The 19,823-nt window shown below is 39.6% G+C and overlaps 3 protein-coding genes across 3 annotated transcripts in view; 2 read left to right on the top strand and 1 right to left on the bottom strand.

Annotated features, from left to right (window-relative positions):
* Positions 1 to 554: 554 nt before the first annotated feature.
* Positions 555 to 7,436, bottom strand: rac1b (Rac family small GTPase 1b). The gene is made up of 6 exons (XM_028599733.1): positions 6,882 to 7,436; positions 5,644 to 5,715; positions 5,054 to 5,171; positions 4,807 to 4,869; positions 3,746 to 3,905; positions 555 to 2,198 (listed from the first exon to the last, which is right to left on the bottom strand). Exons 1-6 carry the CDS (start codon positions 6,914 to 6,916, stop codon positions 2,068 to 2,070), a joined length of 579 nt encoding a protein of 192 aa, XP_028455534.1. The 5' UTR covers positions 6,917 to 7,436; the 3' UTR covers positions 555 to 2,067.
* Positions 7,437 to 8,139: 703 nt separating this feature from the next.
* On the top strand, positions 8,140 to 10,169 carry smim10l3 (small integral membrane protein 10 like 3). Its single transcript, XM_028600167.1, has 2 exons — positions 8,140 to 8,554; positions 9,280 to 10,169. The coding sequence occupies exons 1-2, from the start codon at positions 8,375 to 8,377 to the stop codon at positions 9,298 to 9,300; spliced, it is 201 nt and encodes a 66-aa protein (XP_028455968.1). The 5' UTR covers positions 8,140 to 8,374; the 3' UTR covers positions 9,301 to 10,169.
* Positions 10,170 to 18,119: 7,950 nt separating this feature from the next.
* The window catches only part of cyth3b (cytohesin 3b), a 35,051-nt gene continuing 33,347 nt past the window's right edge, over positions 18,120 to 19,823 (top strand). The window contains exon 1 of the mRNA XM_028600140.1: positions 18,120 to 18,473. Coding sequence (XP_028455941.1) covers positions 18,455 to 18,473 — 19 coding nt within the window. The 5' untranslated portion in view covers positions 18,120 to 18,454. The remainder of the gene's footprint in view (positions 18,474 to 19,823) is intronic.

The raw sequence follows: 19,823 nt of genomic DNA, 5'->3' as shown, positions 1-19,823 counted from the left end.
CTTTTTAACCCACATAGCATTTTAAAACTTTCTTGTGGTAGCGACAGAGGCAGTGGCGTTTCCCGTTTACTGCACGGGACTAGCACCGCCTCGACAGCTGTCACGTACTTGGCCATCGCAGACTGACGTCGAGTTAACGGGGTCTCATCTTTTAACAGCAGGCAGCTGCGGTTTTTTCGGCTGGAAAGTTGCGTTTTCGCCGTACTGTCTGTCTGACGGCCGGGCAATGTAAATCCATCTGATCGCTCACTAGCCTGCCCCCCCCCCCCACACACACACATTGAACTCTGGTAGACTCGCTCTCTCCTTGTTTTTCATCCTGAAAAAAAACAAAAGCCGTCAACTTTGTAGGTCGCACATATTAGAGAATTAAAAAAATAAAATACCGCTTGCTTGGGGCGCTTGCTCCCAACAATCTATTGATATTTGGAAATTGATTGGCGGGTCCCTGAGGCATTAGCTCTACTTCATGCTTCAACAAAGTAGGTGTCAGTCAATGAGTGTTGCATCAGGGGAAATCAGGTGGCACTGTCCAACAAAGAGGCAGAGCAGAGTCGGTTTTACTTGATTTTATTGGCTTTCTCAAAAAGTGACAAGAGTCACAACATTGGCATGAATTAAAGCACAGCTTGATGTCTGAATACAATACAGATGAGCAACATGTACTTAAACCCTGATCTAGTAGTTCAAATACATTTTGTAAATAGGCAAAAAAATAACTTTTTCTAATTCTAATCTTAGTTTTCAGTATATGTTGCACATACATGCTATCAGCATTAATTACAAAAAGCTAGGCTTGTAGGGAGATTAAGGTAGCGTTAACTGTAGAGGTAATAAAGAAAAGGATATTCATAGTGTTAGTTTAACAATACAGTGAGTGAAGTGTTACTTCTCTGAAGAAAGATACAAAAAAAACAAAAAACAATCAAATCACATGATTATAACAAAAAGATGAGTACGCTGTATACTACACCATAACTGACCGTAGCTTTGTTACGGTTATGAGCAGGCATAAATGCTCTTCTTAGTGACATTGCTTAGCCAGTAGTGATGCTATTAAGAATCAAATGTGCTGCACAAAAAAGGTATTTCTGATAAATGCCCACAGAGCATTGAAGGTGCTCTTGTTCCCCACCACCAAAACAGTTCTAATCCAATATCTAATTAAGTTTTCAGCATTGCATTCCTGGGCAGCTACACAGTCGAGACACTTTTGGGGAAACATTGCAAAGAGAAAAAAAAAATACCATAAACTTGACTGGTCCAATTGGAGCCAAACACATAAAATACTGGATAATTTAGACGCGTCAGGGTTTATTAGCACAGTTGGTGTCAGACGATCTGTTCCCAGTGTGAAATCACACCGGTGTCATTCAATCCATGAGAATGAATGAACATCAATCTCCTAGGACTGAAAACTTACTGGTAAAGAGATTTATCATGCACAAACAGTAATTTGAATGGTTGACAGTTACTTCAAGTTCCTTGTTGACAGTGAGATGACACGTGACCGCCCTCATAAAAGGGAAAATGAATAAAATGCCATTGATTTCGTGACAGCAAGCTGTCAGCTGTACTTTGAAGGTTTAAGACAATAGAACAAAGGATTTATTTTCTGTTAAAATACAGCATTGTCTGCAGAATGTATTTGGCAATATTTCTTCCACTCAAAACAAACAACCAAGACTGTAAACAAAAAAACAACAAAAAAAAGGTGGACAACCAGTGGAAGAACAAATGGAAAACATTCCACGGTCCATTTTTTTTCTTTTTACAAAACATCCAATCCACTTTAGAAGGCCTCGAGAATTTCATAGTTATGTCTGTACAGTATATGTTGTATGGAAAGAGCTAGGGTCTATAATCTTACAAACCCTTCTAAATCTGACCCTATGTCCAATTGTTTCATTGAAACGGTTGGTAGAACTGCTGTAGCTACACTTATGGAAGGAACGAATCTGAAGTACATCGTTTTTGTGTGTATACTGGTGTGTTTCTCCTGTGTCTTTAGCCACTCCCTCACCACTAGCGGCCATGTTCCCCGTAACCGTTCCAGTGGAGGAAGTCTTAGAGAAGAGAGCACTTCTTCCCCTTCTTCTTGACGGGGGGAGGGCAGAGGACGGCCCGGATGGCCTCGTCGAACACAGTTTTAAGGCCACGTTGAGTCAGGGCAGAGCACTCCAGGTACTTGACGGAACCTGAGGAAACCACACATCAAATATTTGTTTTTCTCTAAACGTTTTAATAATAATAATTTATACTTTATCAATCCTGCAAGGGAAATTAGAATGTTCACACACACACACACACACACACGCACACGCACACGCACACGCACACGCACACGCACACGCACACGCACACGCACACGCACACAAGGGGGTTGCAGCTGTCGATGGACAGGCACCCCGAGGGGTTCGGTGCCTTGCTTAAGAGTAGGGTTGGGCATTGAGAACCGATTCCTAATCAGAATCATTTCAAAAATTACAATTCCATCAGAATCGTTTCTTTATTGGAATCGTTTGGAGGATTTAGTTTCAAATCCAATCATCACTTTCCAATTTAACATGCGCAAGTTTGGGTTTCCGTAGCGGCTAGGTGCTTGTTGTGTTGCAGCCTTGGAGCACAGTAAGCGGTGCTCTAGTGTGGCTTTATTTTACGTTGAAAAAGCCCCGTCAAACTGCAACCCACCTTTGAATCAAAATAAAACTTTCCTCTTATTTGTGAAATAAGCATGTGACCCGTTTCAACTCCACCACTCAAAGAATCGGAATCGATAAGAACCGGAATCGAAAGGAAGAATCGGAATTGGAATCAGAATCGTTAAAATACAAACGATGCCCAACCCTACTTAAGAGCACCTTGGCAGTTCCCACGGGGTGAACTGGCACCTCTCCAGCTACCATTCCACCACCTCCGGTTCCTAACCCAACTCCCCTACAGACTGAGCTACTGCCACCCTAAAGTTTAAGGGGGATTTCACACCTGCCTCATTTAGTTCGGCTGACTCGACTAGAGTTTGTTTTGCCCCTTTGTGCAGTTTGTTTCGGCAGGTGTGAATGCAGCAATCGCACTCGGGTGCGCCCCAAACAAGCGTAACGAGACCTCCTTCACGAGGTTGGTCTTGGTACGCTTTCAATCAAACTCTGGTGCAGTTTGTTTGTGGTGAGAACGTGATCCGACCCGAACCAGCTGTGTACTCTGCAAGTCTGAGCTAAATGGCTCCTGTAGTCAGGTGTGCTTTGCAATCTGCGATGCGGCAGATCATGCAACCTGTAGCAAGCTTGCAATGTTTCGCTCACAGAAATAGACGGCAGTCAAGCTTGCCGTCACCGTGGTCAATCCAGCCGCCGCTGAAGTTGAAGACCGACACCGGCAGAGCAGAGCGAAGTCTCGGTGAGCAGAGCAGACGCAGTACGGTTGCTCGCGAAACAACGTCTGATTATTTACGTGAAATGAGCTGGTTTGACTATGGAGATGGAACAAATACAAACTAGTCCAGAACACAGGACCTTCTTCCTTTATTCAATTTCTTGCTCCCGCCCCCAGACACATCTGACCAATATGCAATTTTGGTACGCTTCGTGTGAAACGAAACCGAACCAAAAAGGAAAATCGCTCCAAGTTTACAAACTCGTCAACTGATTTGGATCAGAGCAAATGAACTATAGATGTGAAAACGACTCAGGAAAAAGAAAACTTGACACACAAAAAAAAAAAAAGAAAGTTGACATTGTGTTTTTACCGATTTCTTTTGCCATCGCCAGTCCTTGGGGATATGTAATTGGAGAGAGTTTCTTCTCCTTCAGCTTCTCCATGGTGTCCTTGTCATCTCTCAGATCCAGCTTGGTACCCACCAGAATGATGGGAGTGTTGGGACAATGGTGTCTCACCTCAGGGTACCACTGCACAAAGACCACAACATTGAGATGTTAGGGGTATAACTTTCCAAACCGGTCTATGTTATTGTGAACATTTAATTTTTAGAATGACCAAGGAGTACATTTAAAGTAACCACTATCAGATTTTCTCTTTGGGCCACTTTGGGGCAGCCTTAAAAGAGTGAACGTGAGAGTGAACCAAAAAAGTAAAGCTGTGGACTGGAAAACCAAAACAGTCAGCTGAAGAAGGATACAAATTCTCAAAGTAAAAGGTTAAAAAGGGTGTGGAGATTATAGGGCTGCACAATTAAATCACAATTTTATCGAAATCGCAATATGGACTAGTGCAATATCCAAATCGCGGGGGGGGCAAAATATTTGTTAAAGGCAAAATATGTGTCAAACCATTCTAAAATAAAGTATTGTGGTGCTGCAGAGACATCCCGGCCTACAAATCGTATCCTACAAATGATAAGTGATCATTCCCTCTAATATCGTGAATCATATCGCAATATCAGTCAAAATAATCGTAATTAGATATTTTCCTAATATCATGCAGCCCTAGGAGATTATCATACATGATAATGTAATAATAATAATAATAATAATAATAATAATAATAATAAGGCCAGCGTTTACATGTTCTAGTCCAGATTGAGTATGGGAAATTAATGGATGGCCCGTTGCGCTCTTAATGAACAAACTATTATTAATAAGCAAGACACATCAAAACAGTCAGGATTGAGTCTCTCTTTGCTGCGCTTTACAAATCTGAGTCATCCCTGGACAAAAACTGGCAGCTGATCAAAATCCCCCCCCCCCTCCCCCCACCCGATGCCTCTCATCATGCCATGTCATGAAACTGATCCACAAAGACCCCTTAACAGCCTCTAATCTTTAACATAACGGCAATGCATCAACTCACCTTGGCACGGACGTTTTCAAATGAGGCAGGACTCACAAGCGAAAAGCAGATAAGAAACACATCCTAGTAAGAAAAAGAAAACAATGCAATCATGATGTCGCACAAAAGTGTGGTGTTTGTCTTTCCCTCCAACTTCCTTATTCAGTCTAGAGTCCCCAACGTTCCAAAAGGGCGAACACAACACATCAAAGAAAATTGGTTTGTAAAATATAATACGGCAATGTCTGTTTTGTTTTTTGTTCTGTACCGTCTGTGGGTAGGAAAGTGGACGGAGTCTGTCATAATCTTCTTGTCCTGCTGTATCCCAAAGGCCCAGGTTCACCGGCTTCCCGTCCACCATAACATTGGCGGAGTAGTTGTCGAACCTGACAGAAGTAATAATGGGAGAATGGGTTAACCCCATCAGGATTCCCATAGACCGATAAATATTAAGACAGAGTCTTATAACATTGTGACAGGAGATAAACTAAAGAGTTCAAATGGAAAAGAGGATCTTAATTGATCTGCTGTGGCCTTTGTCTTCTTCAGCTCTTTGTTGAAAATTACTTATCGTTTTTATTATTATTTGGCTCTGCTGCTGAGCTAAAATCTTGTTAATCAACAACCTGCTGAGCCTGTTCATGCCACACTGACTGTGATACAGAGCAACACTGTGTCCACTGCTGGTCTAGAATCAGATATGGTGCAGGTTTTTCATCTAAAAAAAAGAAAAGCAACTACAGAATAAGATGCCACCTTAATCATGCAGCGACTGTATAGTAACCAAGGGCAGAGACAAATGATCGATCTCTAGTCTAACATAAATAAATAAGGTCTACTGCAGTCTCAGATACTCACACTGTGGGGATGTACTCTCCAGGAAAGGCATTGGTGGTGTAGCTGATGAGCAGGCAGGTCTTACCCACAGCTCTGGAAAGGAGAAGTAGAGGAAAAAGGACTTGTTGTGTTTATGATTTTATTCCCCCACATAAAACAGGCATGTAAAAAGCCTTGTTTTGTGCAACCTATGATCCAAAAACCAAAGATACAAGATATCCACATTGAGAAGCTGAAGCATGTGAATGTTGGCATTTTTTGCTTGTCAAATATTTAATCGATCAATCTGATTAATCGACCAATCCTTTCAGCTCCACGAGAGCCTCCAAGTCCAAAACAGATACTGTTAAGTGAACCCATACTTTGGGATAACATACTTGCATGGTGTAGACTGGGTTTAGTTTTTTCAAAAAATGTATACAACATCCCTAGAGCAGTGCATTTGCCAAATATGAAACTTGTGTTGTACCCTTTAGTGTGAACCCTTTCTACTGCAAGCTTCAAAGTCAAAGTTGAAAATAATAAGTCATAGGCCCATCAATGACTCTGCTGTTGTGGTATCCACCACACCCTGAACAAGGTGTGGGTATGTTTACCTCCCACATATTGTTACATCCTAAAAAAATCAGTCAGCTAAAGCTCATTCTTTAATCATTTACTAACTAATCTGTAACTGTTGCAGACACAGGCTACAAAATTAGCTTTTAAGAAGCTGGAAACACGTCGCATGTGTAACATAACAGTGCAATACACAGCAACTAACACCAACACACAAACAAGGCGCTCAACTCTTCAAATTCCTCAATTGACAAGTAAATGTTGCCAAACTCAAACTTAAACTCTGATTAAGAGGGATATGCGAACTGCCCTGTGATGTCTGACTCACCCAGGAGTGAGAAAACACTGTAACCGAGTCAAAGAATAACGTTAGCCAATCACTTGCATACCAACTATTATTTAATGCAATAGTTTGCCATATCAATAATACCGCATATAATTAGTAGTATATAACTCGTATCAGCAAAAGGCGATAGTTAACTAAATAATAACGTTACCCATGTATGCTAGCATAAACAGGTAGTTAAAGTTTAAGCCTGTTAGCTTAACTTTACCAATTAGGAAAAATCTGAAGCAAAAGCCTTTACCGTTGTGGTTAGCTAACGTTAGTCTGATGACATCATTTTCAGCTTTGTTATTTAGGTTAAATAGTTGGTGGGAGAAACTACAAACGTATAGTCAGCTCGATTACATTAACTTACCCGTCTCCGACAACGACACACTTTATGGCCTGCATTGCGCCGCAGCTAGAGGAATGCTAAGTTAGCCCGGGAGCCAGCTAACGTTAGCTCACAAGTCTCTTTTCCTTTGTCCGGAATTCCTCGGTGGTGAAATGTCCCAACAGCGTTTCGCTTACTGCCTTTGATGTAACAGTGGAGCTCCTGGGGTGTGGCACAACTTGTGGGGAACTTACAGTAACTTATCTAGCACTTTAACAAGTTTACTCAGAAATTCCCTCGCGACATTCCCATGCTTTTCGTGGGCTGATCTGGAAGCTATGAAGCAAAACAGCGGCCACCACCCGTATTTCTATGGCCACCACCCCTGAGGAAAAAAAAAATGAAGTTAGCCACCGCCACCAGATGGTGCATCCGGTGTGCTGGGATGAAACGCCCACAGAAACGTAAACGATCTATAACGTCCTCAGAACAAACAGCTGTCCATTCACCGTTTTTTTTATGAAGTCAGAGAATGTTATCAGACAGCATGGTTGGGGGGTTATCGCTAGTATTTTTAAAAGGAATTTTGAACTTGGCCACTTACAGGAGATAAAAGAAAATAACGAGTAAGACGGACTATTCAGAGTGTGACACGGATTGAGGAAAGACGTCAGCTCAACAAACCCTTTTTAGACTAAGGAATTAGTTTGATGGATTATTCCCTAAACTCTACCCTCCAGGCTGTGCACTTCCCCTTACGAACAATCAAGTTTCTCATGTTAAAACAATCTCAGACATTCTTTCAATGCTCAATATATATACATATATATATATATATATATATATATATATATATATATATATATATATATATATATATATATATATATATATATATATATATATATATAATGCACCAAGCATGAATTAAATTTGGTTTGACTTAAAATAAATTGTATTTCTTTATTCATTAATGACTCCTGACTTATGGACACTTATGCCAATAACTATTTGAATATGACACCACATTTAGATATAAAACAAGAAAGATGTTAAAACGTATAACAGTGTTGTTAAATACATATTATTATTATTATTATTATTATTATTATTAATATATTAATTTATTTTTAGTTTATTTATTTATTTTGTAATACCTTCTGGTTGTATGATCAGCTGTGTTTGTTTCTATCATAGATTGTTTGTATGGATGTTGTGTATGTAAAAAAAAAAATATATATAAGAAACTGCCTGAGAGTCTGAAGTCAGGGCGATTTCCCGCACGTACACTTTCAACTTCCGTGTGTGTCTCACCGTTATAAGTCCTCCCGTTGACCATAACAGGAATCGGTAGAGAAGCTGTCGGGGTGGAGCAGAACTGCCAAGACAACCACGCACAATAAAAGTGGAGGTCGGTGTCACACAGCGATAGAAATATGAGCTGTCACTCATCGGTCATCACTTTACTCGTCTGTTCGCCTCACTAACTGACACAGTAACCTTAGCAACGGCCCGGGTAGATTTCGCCTGCCTGTATGGCGGGTCTCTCTTATTTAGTACTCCGATTTTCGGGCTCCGCTGGTCGGACTTACGGAGTGTTTTCCAAAGGCTTGACGAGGACTTTGTTGATATTTTTTGATCTCGCATGGCGACTGCGAATCAGATTCCCTTATATCTATCTTGTGGCGTCAATGATGTTTAATGTCAGATTGCAGGTAAGTTAATGTGTATTATTCAAACACTCACTCTTCCATGTTAAACGGATCAGCTAATGTTTGTTTGTTAAATTGCCTGTTTAAGGCTAATACATCCTTGGTTTAATGTTACGATTCGTCAATTGTCTGAAGTCATGGCACCACCAATATTTGCATAAAGATTTGTCCTCTAGATACTAACGTTAGATTGATTTTAACTCCATTTAAAAACAGTTTAGGCCTAGCTACTAATGCAATTTAATGCATCAGCGCTGTAAATCCAAAGGTTATAATGTTCGGTGTTGATTTGACTGTATGATCATTTGGGTGCTGACCGACCGATGCTGGATTTTTGAGGCAGATATCGATATTTGGCAGTTTAATAAAATCACATAACAATGTATCGGTTAAAAGTTTTTTTTTTTTTATTAATTTAAAATTGCGACCAAGATGCATGAGCAGGATATTTTACAGTTGCAAAATTCACTTCAGTCAGTGCTCTCCTGTGGACAAACTATGTAATGGTAACAGTCTGTGAATTTCCTTAGACCTAATTTGGCTTTTCTGTACTGACGTTTTGTGTTTGTTATCACCTGATATATGCACCGATACATTGGCCTGGCTGATTTATCAATCTAGCTCTAATTTCCATTACAAGTTATAACTCATTATTATATGCATGCTTCTGATTGATTCAAATTCATTCATTTTGTGTGTTGCCTGACAGCGTCCTCATCTCTTTACAGGTCCACATTGAAATCCACTGAGTCTTCAGTTCCTGTATTTGGACTTAAATCAATAAATTGTGGGTAATGCCATGTTTCAGTTCTCTAAAAGACACCGATGTGGAGGAAGAGGACACTTAATTCTGTGTGATGATGCAACAAAGTGGCATGGCTGGTTGTTGCGTTCAGACTTGGCTACACAAGCCCAGTGCCTTCTGGGAAGGATGGCAGAGAACTTTGCAAAAATGTGCGAGGGTGGAAGAGGAAACGATGGCTCGCATTAACCCTTATAACTCGCCACCTGAGATCCCGGAGCCGCTCCATCCAGGTGGATTTTGAGACTGCCTTTTCTCTTTGGATATCAAGGATTTTGGCGTGGATTAGAAAACAGATGATTGTTACTGTGGTACTTTGTAGCTACACTTCATTGCTTGACATGTATATTTATTAGGTGCTCAGTGTCAACATCTCACTTTAATTTAAAAAGTACATCTACACCGCATGACACAAACAAGCATGATTTTCGTCCTCGGTGGCTCGGACACTTTATTTGGGGTTAGCTGTGTAAGCGGTACATGCTCTTTCAACAGAGGTTTGTTGTCGGAGGACAGCACAGTTGCCACTACTGGAAATGTACAGTCTATTATTAAGTGCAGTCTCAAAAGGAATCGGTGCATGTCTTCTCCGTGTTCGCACACACATGTCGTTACACTCATTGTTGTTCATTCTGCATATCAGCTGCACAGGAAAGGTGGCGTTGGTGAAAAAACCCTACTTGCAAAGTTTTTTTTTTTTTTTTTAGTTGCATATGTTTTTATTTCTGTGAAAAATGTGCTTGTGGGAGTTTGAAATCACAGAATTGACAGTAAGGATGATTACATTTGGAAATAAATAAATTAATGAAACCACAATTCTCCACATTTCCTATCATTCTAATAACATTTAATAACGTTCATTCATAATCTAGGTTTGCTAAACTACCATTTCAAAAGTAAGCTAGTTCCAGGAGTTTCACATATGTTTTGGCATGTTTTTTCAGGAGTGTTTTACTGAAACGCTCCTCTCTTATGGTGTGCTAATAATCCAGCAATGAGTCTTGACATGCTATCCTTTTCCCATTACATTTCTTTGAATATATACATGTTAAAAGTAAAATCCACTTCCTTCATATTCTCATTTTACATTCATCTCCTGTCCATAAACAATATAGAATAAAAAAAAAAAAAAATGTATTATCTAATTAAATTTAAGAGGACAAACTGCATCAATTTCCACACTGCACACAGAGAAAACGAGAATATAATAATAAAAACTTTTTTATTTTATTTTCAGTTTTTTATATCATTACATTTCAAACATGAGACCATTCTCAACATCACCAAATCTTAAAGAATGGTCAAATGGTTTCCAGATTTTTGCTACAAATTGATCATCATCCAGTTATATTGAAGCAGTTCACTTTTGCTGTCTGAGCTGTAACACAAGCTCTCCTCCAATCGTCAACGTCGGTGGAAATTTCTTTCAACAAATCCAACTTGCTAAATTGGCCATCCTACTCTGATCCTACTATGGCATGAACTGTTGCAGTACCAGATCTGTCCACACAGGGGAAGCATCCTGTCACAGTACTGGAATTAGCTCCCTGTATGTTGACATCAGGCATTATGAGCTGTCAATCTCTTTCAAGAGGGTACAGGTTATATTTACACAGTTAATGAAGCTGTAATATAACAAAAACTATATCTGACACCACGCCGGTGAAAGCAGAATTTGTTCTGCTGTATGGCTAATTGTCATGATTCATAATATCAGTTTTACTCTTACACCGCTTTACAAAACAAGTCATCAATAAATCAACTTTTTTAAAGGAAAAGTGAACTCATCTTGCACTATAAGGTGTATTTGCTTCTTCTTTCTTTGATCTACTGTACACAAATTAAAGAATCCTCTGTGATCCATTTTTATATATTTAAAGAAAGAGTGACCACTTGTAATCAATGAATCTTAGCCACAGACTCATCTGGCACCTCATTTGAATGTGCACTTCATGGTAGATTTTCAAACTGCTGACACTTGCCCGGCGCAAAATGTCCCCAGCAAACTTATCCTTACCAGTCACTCTGATGCCAGGCTGCAGAGTAAAACCATCAGGGGTTGTCAAGGCAACTGTATTCCTCCATGTGACCCCCCCCCCCCACACACACACACACACACAACTCTTTATGGAAAAAGAGGATTTATTTCTCAGGGATTTGCCAAAGGAAAATATTTTAATAGGGTTATCATAGAGGAGTGAGAGAGAGAGAGAAAGAGAGGGAGAGAGAGAGAGAGAGAGATCTATAGATGTAGGAGATAAGTCGGGCTATCTGTACTCTGTTTTGGCCCAACTACCATTTGTACCCAGAGAAAAAAGGGGTTGTGGAATAAAGATTAGAGAGTTTTAGCCTTTGGCATCTGCAGCAGCTCACATGTGTTTTATTTGAGTGAGTGTGAATGAGTGATTATACTGCAAATGGAAATGGCAGGGATTCAATTAAAGCTGCAATGCAGTATATTTAATTCCATACACATTATTCATAAACTTTAAACAATTCATTTGTGTGTGATCTTGAGAGTTGGTGAGCTTTTTATTTTGTTTTTCATTATTTAAAACTTAGGTGGTGTTACGTTTATCCAGGCTGAATGACAAACCAGTTAAGAGCAGTTGCCTCTTTTTTTAAAATTATAGATGGTAAACTGAGTCCGGTAGCTGAGTTCCTTTCCAAAAGCCTGCATAGCCTTTATAAACGTCCTAATGTCAATATAGATCTCTCAGACTCAAATCTTGAACTGCAGTTTATGGCAAAGAAGCAAACATTTCCCTCCACAGTTTAATTTGCTCAACTACTCACAACTACTTTTTTGCTTAACAAACAGCATTACTATTGTGACTGACAGCCAGTCACGGACATTTATAAATAACACACTTTAACACACTACGGCCACGCATAGAAAATGGATTACAAATGCTAAATGTAATCAAATATTAATCCACATGATTTTATCTATGATGATTTTAGCCTGATTCATGCTGATCCCTCTCCCGCATCGGAGAGCATTACTGTGTGTAACATCTTCTCTGTGGTTTATTTAAATAGACCTGTCTTGTAACTTTGATTTGAATGCCGTCAACCGGAAGGCGAGAAGCGTATGCAAAACGCTAAATAGGATGAGATCAGGTGTTGAGATGAGTTCCAAGCTGACCTCAAAACGGAATAAAAGGAGTGAGAGTGAGTGGGGGAGGAGAAGAGGAGGAGATGTGGAGGAGGGAGATTTGTGTATTTACTGTATTCATATTGTGGGACTGAAACAGGGCCAAACAAACAAAAAAACATATGCACCTATTTTAGGAGGTGTTGGTGTGCCATTTTTCTTTTTTCATAATTTCTTCTTTTTTCTTTCCTGTGATATGCATTCCTGCATTGATGTGTTGGATTAGTGCAGTTTTATATTGTGTATAGCCTCAAACATCAGTACAAATATTTTTTTCCATAATCATTATGCCTTTTAGCAAATGAAAAAAACTTACAAGCTTTGTGCTGGACAGTCACAAAAACGGCAAATACCCTTGATATTGCATCATTGCATAATTTTCTTTCAAGTAGCATCAATATATTAAATACGATGATAGGTTAATTTCTTCTGTGTAAACTGCCAGCTGCACTTGACTTAACAGGTTCATTTATATACCATTATAAATCATGTTATTGTTTGATCCAGCATGTTGCACACCATTCTGTGTTCTGTTATACTGTATCCTGTTTACACAGTCTCTCTATTAAAAATTATTGAAATGTTACTGATGAGCTGGGGTTCATTTTGTGTGTGTTTTTTTTGTCATAATTGAGTGTTTGGGATGTAAAACCTTTGGAAAAGCTCAGCAGTGAAATCCTGGGAGGAATAACCTTTACAGCTTGTTATGTAACAGCAGCAGGTCTAGGAGAACACACACACACACACACACACACCCACATATGCACACACACACACACACCCACATATGCACACACACACACACACACACACACACACACACACACACACACACACACACACACACAGGTTCTCGAGTATACACTGCTGCCTTTGTGCCCAGCAGACAGAGTCCATATAAAGACTCTACTCATGTGTCCTTGGGTGCAGAAAATCAACTCAACTTTGCCCTTCGATCAGATGGCGGTCAAGATGCAGAGCTGGATATAAAACCAAATGAAGGACGGCGGAAATCCTGCTGCACTCTGCTTCCTGTGACCTTCTGTCACACACGCCAAAGATTAACCCTTTCACCTTTCAGAACAGGAAGGAGGTGTGAAACCCTGTCACATCCCTGGTTTACAACAGTCTATGCCATGGTTTTGAGGGATAAACACAAAGAGGAAGATGGAAGAGGAACTCCCAAATTCAACTCTGAATCAGCATAATATCCTTCACCAAAGGGACGAAATATTAAGCGCCTACAGTTCTGAACCACAATTTCCTCCCCAACTTTAAACATAAGAGTGGTCCTCACTGATCCCTTTTTACAGTCTATTTGCAGGAACAATGCAGGGTTCGGATACCTCTGGGGGGGTGGGGTTAATAATAATAACTTGGATTTATATAGCGCCTTTCAAGGTACCCAAGGTCGCTTAACAAATGGGGGGGAGGAGGGTTAGGGGTCAAAGGACTTGGTGAAAAGAAATGTTTTGAGGTGCTTTTTGAACATGGGGATGGGACACCTTGGATAAAAAAAAATTTAAAATAAAATAAAAAGTTCTTGAACCTGCCCTTTCATATGTCTCTTTGTAGCTTTGCTTATTTAAAGCTAAAGTACTTGCACTTACTTGTTATCTGGAATTTGAACCTTCACAGTTGAAAGCACTTAATTGTAAGTCGCTTTGGATAAAAGCGTCAGCTAAATGACATGTAATGTAATGTGATGTAAAGGCAGAGCGGACGTGGAGTGGTAGACTGCTATAGAATGTGATTCCACTGGATTACATTATGGAGGGAGAGATATGGTTGGGAGGTGGAGCTAGAGAAACGGGGCTGCTTATATGTCTGTGTGTTGTATAATTATGGGTTGGGCAGTTTTAAAGGGAGGAGGTGATCACCCTCCGGGCATTGCCGTGGTGACTGGAGCATATGAAGTGGTATGACTGCTCAATCAGGTCACGTGAAGTCGGTCAGGAGTACCACAGACGTTTCCCATGATGGTCGGCCTAATCTGCCAGACGTGCATCTCCCTGGGGGTATGTCTGTGGCACTACAGCTCCGAAAACCCCACACATGTTCAATTCAAGCCACAGACCTTTTTACCCTGTGATGACTTTGTGGCCCTTGTTTTGTGGTTTTGGACCTGAAGGAGTTGTCTAACACACTCTAAAATGACCGAACCAAACTGATATTGTGTTGATTTTAAAGCTTTAAAGTCATCACTGAGGATATCTGGGCCACACCGAGCGGTTTCTTTCATGACTCATAAACACATTAGCATGATATTTATGTGGAGTAGAGCGTACTGAGTGTGTTTGTGTGCCAGAGAGACAGACTCAGGAATCAAATTGCTTTTAATGGAACTTATACGACTTCAATGAGGATGCTCAGCTTGACCCGGTCCAGCATGACATAAACAGACAGTAACACCAAATTTGTCTAACCATATTCCCAAAGCTATCGGCAACATTATACATACGACCTATTTTCCACTTGTAGCACAGAAAACATTCAAATCAGGGCTTGCTCTGTGTGATAACTACTTTGCATCAATCCACCTCGTATGTAAAACCTTAAAAACTAGCCGAACTGAAGTGAGAAAGACACTTCCTGGGCCCCAAACTGCAGTGACTTCACCCTGATTTCCTCTTAAACACTGTTTTCCTTTGTTTTTTCCACACTACTAAGTGGCGCACATCTCCAGGAATTTAGTTTCCTTTAAAACACATGGCCAAGTCTTCACTTCAAGCCTCATGCCAGAGTGCAGAGAAAACAAACACTGTCTGGATGCATGTAGCCAAATATCTGATATATTCACACCAACCCTTCACCTCAGAGCAGTGTGCAGCACGTTTATCCAGGTGTAACTTCAGGATCTCGCTGTAGTTCTCCAGTTTCCAGCCGGACTGCGCCAGACTGGATTCTGCTGGATTGAGGGGGTTCAGTAGATTGTGTAATCCTGTTGATGTGAACTTGTAGAAAATGACTGATTTGAGCTTCTCAGTTTCTGCTCATCCCCTATGACCATTACGTTTTTGGAAGATTGTGAAACAAACTTAAAGTGGAACTGTCTGATAATGTACGTACATTACAAAGGATGACGTTTTGAAAATGTTCAGAGTAGTAATTATCAGTCAAACTGAAATTGATTAAATATGAAACGAGATAAGTCATTTGCTTCTTTTTCTACTTTAACAAAACAAATACATAGTAAAGCTATTATAGACTTAACTTCACCACTATAAGAAATTAGGAGAACTGTTTGACTGTTTGTGTTATGTCTGGAGAACGTCATTTTGTTTAGGACAGATGACTGAGAATGAAAGATTTGTCCAAAAGAGACACCTATGAATAAACAAATGAATGAATACGTTTACACATCTGTTCATGCTTGACCATTGGAGTAATGCAGACAGGAAGTGAGACCCCCTCCTTCTTTGCGGAGGCAGGAATGTTATAATTGAAACCACGTGTGTTGTAGAAACAAGCTCTCTCTCTCTCTCTCTCTCTCTCTCTCTCTCTCTCTCTCTCTCTCTCTCTTTCTCTCTCTCTCTCTTTTTCTTTCTTTCTCTGTGTGTGTGTGTGTGTGTGTGTGTGTGTGTGTGTTTGTGTACTTCATCCTATTGTTTCCCAACCTGATCACTCCCTTATGTAAGAGTCTTGTCCACAAGTCCTCAAAGTCTGATCTGAAATCAGTCTTTTATATTTTGGATTGGTAGCTTTTTTGGGATTACAGAATCTATTGATTATATTTTCGCATTTTACTATTTTCACCTTTTTGAGCAGCTGTGTCATTTAGATTAATTTGCTAAATCATTTTGGACAGGTTAGAGGTAGGCAGCTTTTGCACACAGCATTCTCCATCAAGCTTCCCATCTCTCCTTATAAATACTAATATAATAGTAACACCTCTTTTTAACCATTTTAACAACTACTGAGTATTATAACCATCATGAAGTTCAATGTAGTTTTAGCTTAGTTGTAGCTAATAAACTGGCAACTGAATGTATTAAAAATAATGATAAAATAATCACAACAGTAAATAAATTGTAACACTATTAGCCTACATTCAGTTTACTGACATACGATGTGCCATGCGGTTAGAAAGGAAGCCAGAATCATCCACACATCAGAAAATAATTAAATTAGTACAATAATAGTTTACAGTGGTGGAAGTAACTAAGACTATTTAGTCAAGTAATGTAGCTACTTAACTACAATTTGGAAGTACTTGTACTTTACTTGAGTATTTCATATTTCCTTTACTTTACTTGAGTATTATAACATTTAATAACATACAGAAGTTTATAAAATATGATGCAGTGCTTTACTATTAAACTAACCACTAGTGTATACAGTAGCCTATGTATGGCTGCCCACTGACAATTTACAACATAAAGTCAAAAATATTCATTAATATAATGTATTATTAATAATATAACACTCTCAAAGGAGTGGATCTGCATAATTAGTACTTTAACGTACCCTACTTACTTAAACTAGCCTACTTAACATTTTTAATTCAGGACTCTGACTTGTATTGTAGTAGCCTATTTTTTTTTTTAGCATATTTGTACTTTTCCTAAAGGATCTAAATACTTTTCCCACCACTGATAATATAATAATTGCCCCCTAATATAAATAATAAAAAAAATTCTAATTTATTCCATTAGGCTACATCTTAAATTAAATTACCATTAATTATTGAGGGCAGTGGTGGAAGAAGTATTCAGATCCTTTACTTAAGTAAGAGTACTAATACACACTGTAAAAATACTCTCTTACAAGTAAAAGTCCTGCATTGAAAATGTTACTTAAATAAAAGTATGTAAATATCAGGAAAATGTAGGCCTACTTAAAGTATTAAAAGTAAAAGTAGCCTGCTCAATGCAGAAAAATCCTCACATTTTAGAAACTGGAAACGATCAAAACAGTTAATTCTGTCAATCAACTAAGTGTTTAACCGACTAATCATTTCAGCTGTACTTGTAGGCCTATATATTGTTGTTGGGTAGTTTAATTAAAACATCGTATTTTATAGGCTATATGTGGGCTGTTTTGTGGGCAAAACTAAAGCTGTCAGATTAATGTATTGGAGTAAAGAGTACAATTTCCCCCTGAAATAGTGGAGTACAAGTAGAAAGTGGCATGAAAAGAAAAGATTCAAGTAAAGTAGCCTAGCCTACCTCAAATTTGTACTTTTAAGTCCAGTACTTGAGTAAATGTAGCTACAGTTACATTCCACCACTGCTTGAGGGATATAACCAAATGTCACAGCATGATCGAATCATGTCATATAATCAATAAAAACATTAGGCTATAGGTATTTGTTGTTGTGTATAATCTCACTGTTGCCTGGAGTCACGTGCGCTGATCGGTGATGAATGCTGACGCGCAGAGCACGGGCTGTGTAGCGGAGTTGGGATGGGATTAACAAATAGTGTCAAGTTACACAGAGCACCACAAACACTTCCTGTTGTCAGTTTCAAAATAAAGGAGCGTGACTTGATTAACCCATAAACCCTGCGTGACTCTTTTACTCTGAATACACAGCTACGTGTACTTCCGCCATTGTTCCAGTTGTGTGTTGGCCAGCTTGACGTAGCCATGCCAACTACTCTCCCGATACTAGTGGAGTGAAAGCGTATTGGGAGGGATAACGAATACACGCTCGACCACTGTGGGCAAAAAGACACCGCTGCTGCTGCTGCTGCCGCCGCCGCTGCTGCTACAGATACACACCGCTCACTGACTGACGGGACCGGAGGGACTGCCTCGCGACAGTGAGGCGTAAATGGCCATTACATTTCCTAAAAGAAATACGCTGCTCGTGAGACAACCTGTGTACCAAAAGCGTCCTGGAAATTAGGACGCTTATTTGCTGTATATTAGAGCCCCTTTTCGCACAACGGAAGTTTCTGCAACCGATATTGGGGGGATCTTAGATTTATAGACTGGAAACATGGACGAGGACAACCAAGGTATGATTCATTCAATGAAATTCAGACCAATGAATTCTAGCTGTTTCAGTATTAACATCCAGGAGACATGTGCCTCTGTAGCCTGCTGCTGCTGCTGATAATAATAATAATAATAATAATAATAATAATAATAATAATAATAATGTTATACTGACTTTGGCCTATAATTTGAGTGATTTTAGACTTAGAGTTAGTTTTATGCCAGGCTCATGCAGCAACATTAATCTAATATGTCCACAGTCAAACACAGTCATCTTTCCCACATCAGCATTTTCTGGTAGAGATTACTTATATGAAGTTGCTTCTTAAATGAGCTGAACACACACACACATACACACACACACACACACACACACACACACACACACACACACACACACACACACACACTCATGTTGTGTCATGATGGTTTTAAGAGCAAGCCTTGTGTGCTAGATGTGTGAAGGTAGAAAGATTGACCTAATTTCAAGGTGATGAATAACAAGACCCAACAAGGTTATTATCAGGCTGAATGTATCAGCATGATGACTGTCCATTCTTTAGTGTCATATTGGTGCTGTGGCCAGTAGACTTGTGTTTATCTAAGCCTTTGTCAGCTGCGGGCTGGTGTCACTCTGGCCCAACAGGTCCTTTCACTGTCAACCAAGCATAGCCATGAGACACGGATTCATTTACTGACTCATGACTAAAGTGTTGGCACCATAGACCGATAAAATAAGGGTTGGCACAGAGGTGTCACTGCAACACGAGCCTGCAGACTATACCGCACACTTCAGGACAGGGGCAAGTTTAAAAACTTTTGAGAATAAAATATGTTGACTGTTAAAATATGTTAAATCATGGTTCTTGGCAATAATACCGTTACCTACATTTTTAATAGCTGCTTAGTTTTTTCAGTGTAATAAAAGAATGCAGAATAGGCAACTTTAAATATTCTAATATGAACCTTTATCAATAGATACCTGCTATTTGTAACTCCAAATAGCCTACAGCCATGGACAGATTGTGACAGGCCCCTGGACACAGACGTGTAAATGGCCTCTGAGCAAGTAGTCTTTATCCTTCGTGTTTCACTTCCGGGATTGCTCACGCATGTATTTTCCGTTTCCTTCTGCTTTCTTTGTGTTGGAATTTTAAATTCTGTGGATTTATGAGGACTATCGTTGACTGCTCCTCAGATCTCTGCAGGGTAAATTAAGTCAGCTAGCTAGACTATCTGTCCAATCTGAGTTTTCTCTCGCACAACTATTTTGCAGCGGCTCTGTGAAGAGTTTAGCACCGCTCAAGATGATTCTGATTGGTTTAAAGAAGTGCCATTAAACCAGAGCATGTTTTCCTCCCGTCCCCGAA

Source organism: Perca flavescens, chromosome 15 (genome assembly GCF_004354835.1).
Source record: "Perca flavescens isolate YP-PL-M2 chromosome 15, PFLA_1.0, whole genome shotgun sequence".
Taxonomy (NCBI): domain Eukaryota; kingdom Metazoa; phylum Chordata; class Actinopteri; order Perciformes; family Percidae; genus Perca; species Perca flavescens.
This window is presented reverse-complemented; position numbering and strand designations above follow the sequence as displayed.

Bases quoted from the DNA above. Each gene is read 5' to 3' on its own strand.
- rac1b (XM_028599733.1), bottom strand. From the start codon at position 6,916: ATGCAGGCCATAAAGTGTGTCGTTGTCGGAGACGG. The intron at 5,172-5,643 runs GTGAGTATCTGA...TACTTCTGTCAG, and splicing joins GGAGAGTACATCCCCACAGT to GTTCGACAACTACTCCGCCA. The intron at 4,870-5,053 runs GTACAGAACAAA...TTTTCTTACTAG, and splicing joins CACTTTCCTACCCACAGACG to GATGTGTTTCTTATCTGCTT.
- smim10l3 (XM_028600167.1), top strand. From the start codon at position 8,375: ATGGCGGGTCTCTCTTATTTAGTACTCCGATTTTCGGGCTCCGCTGGT. The intron at 8,555-9,279 runs GTAAGTTAATGT...ATCTCTTTACAG, and splicing joins TGTTTAATGTCAGATTGCAG to GTCCACATTGAAATCCACTG.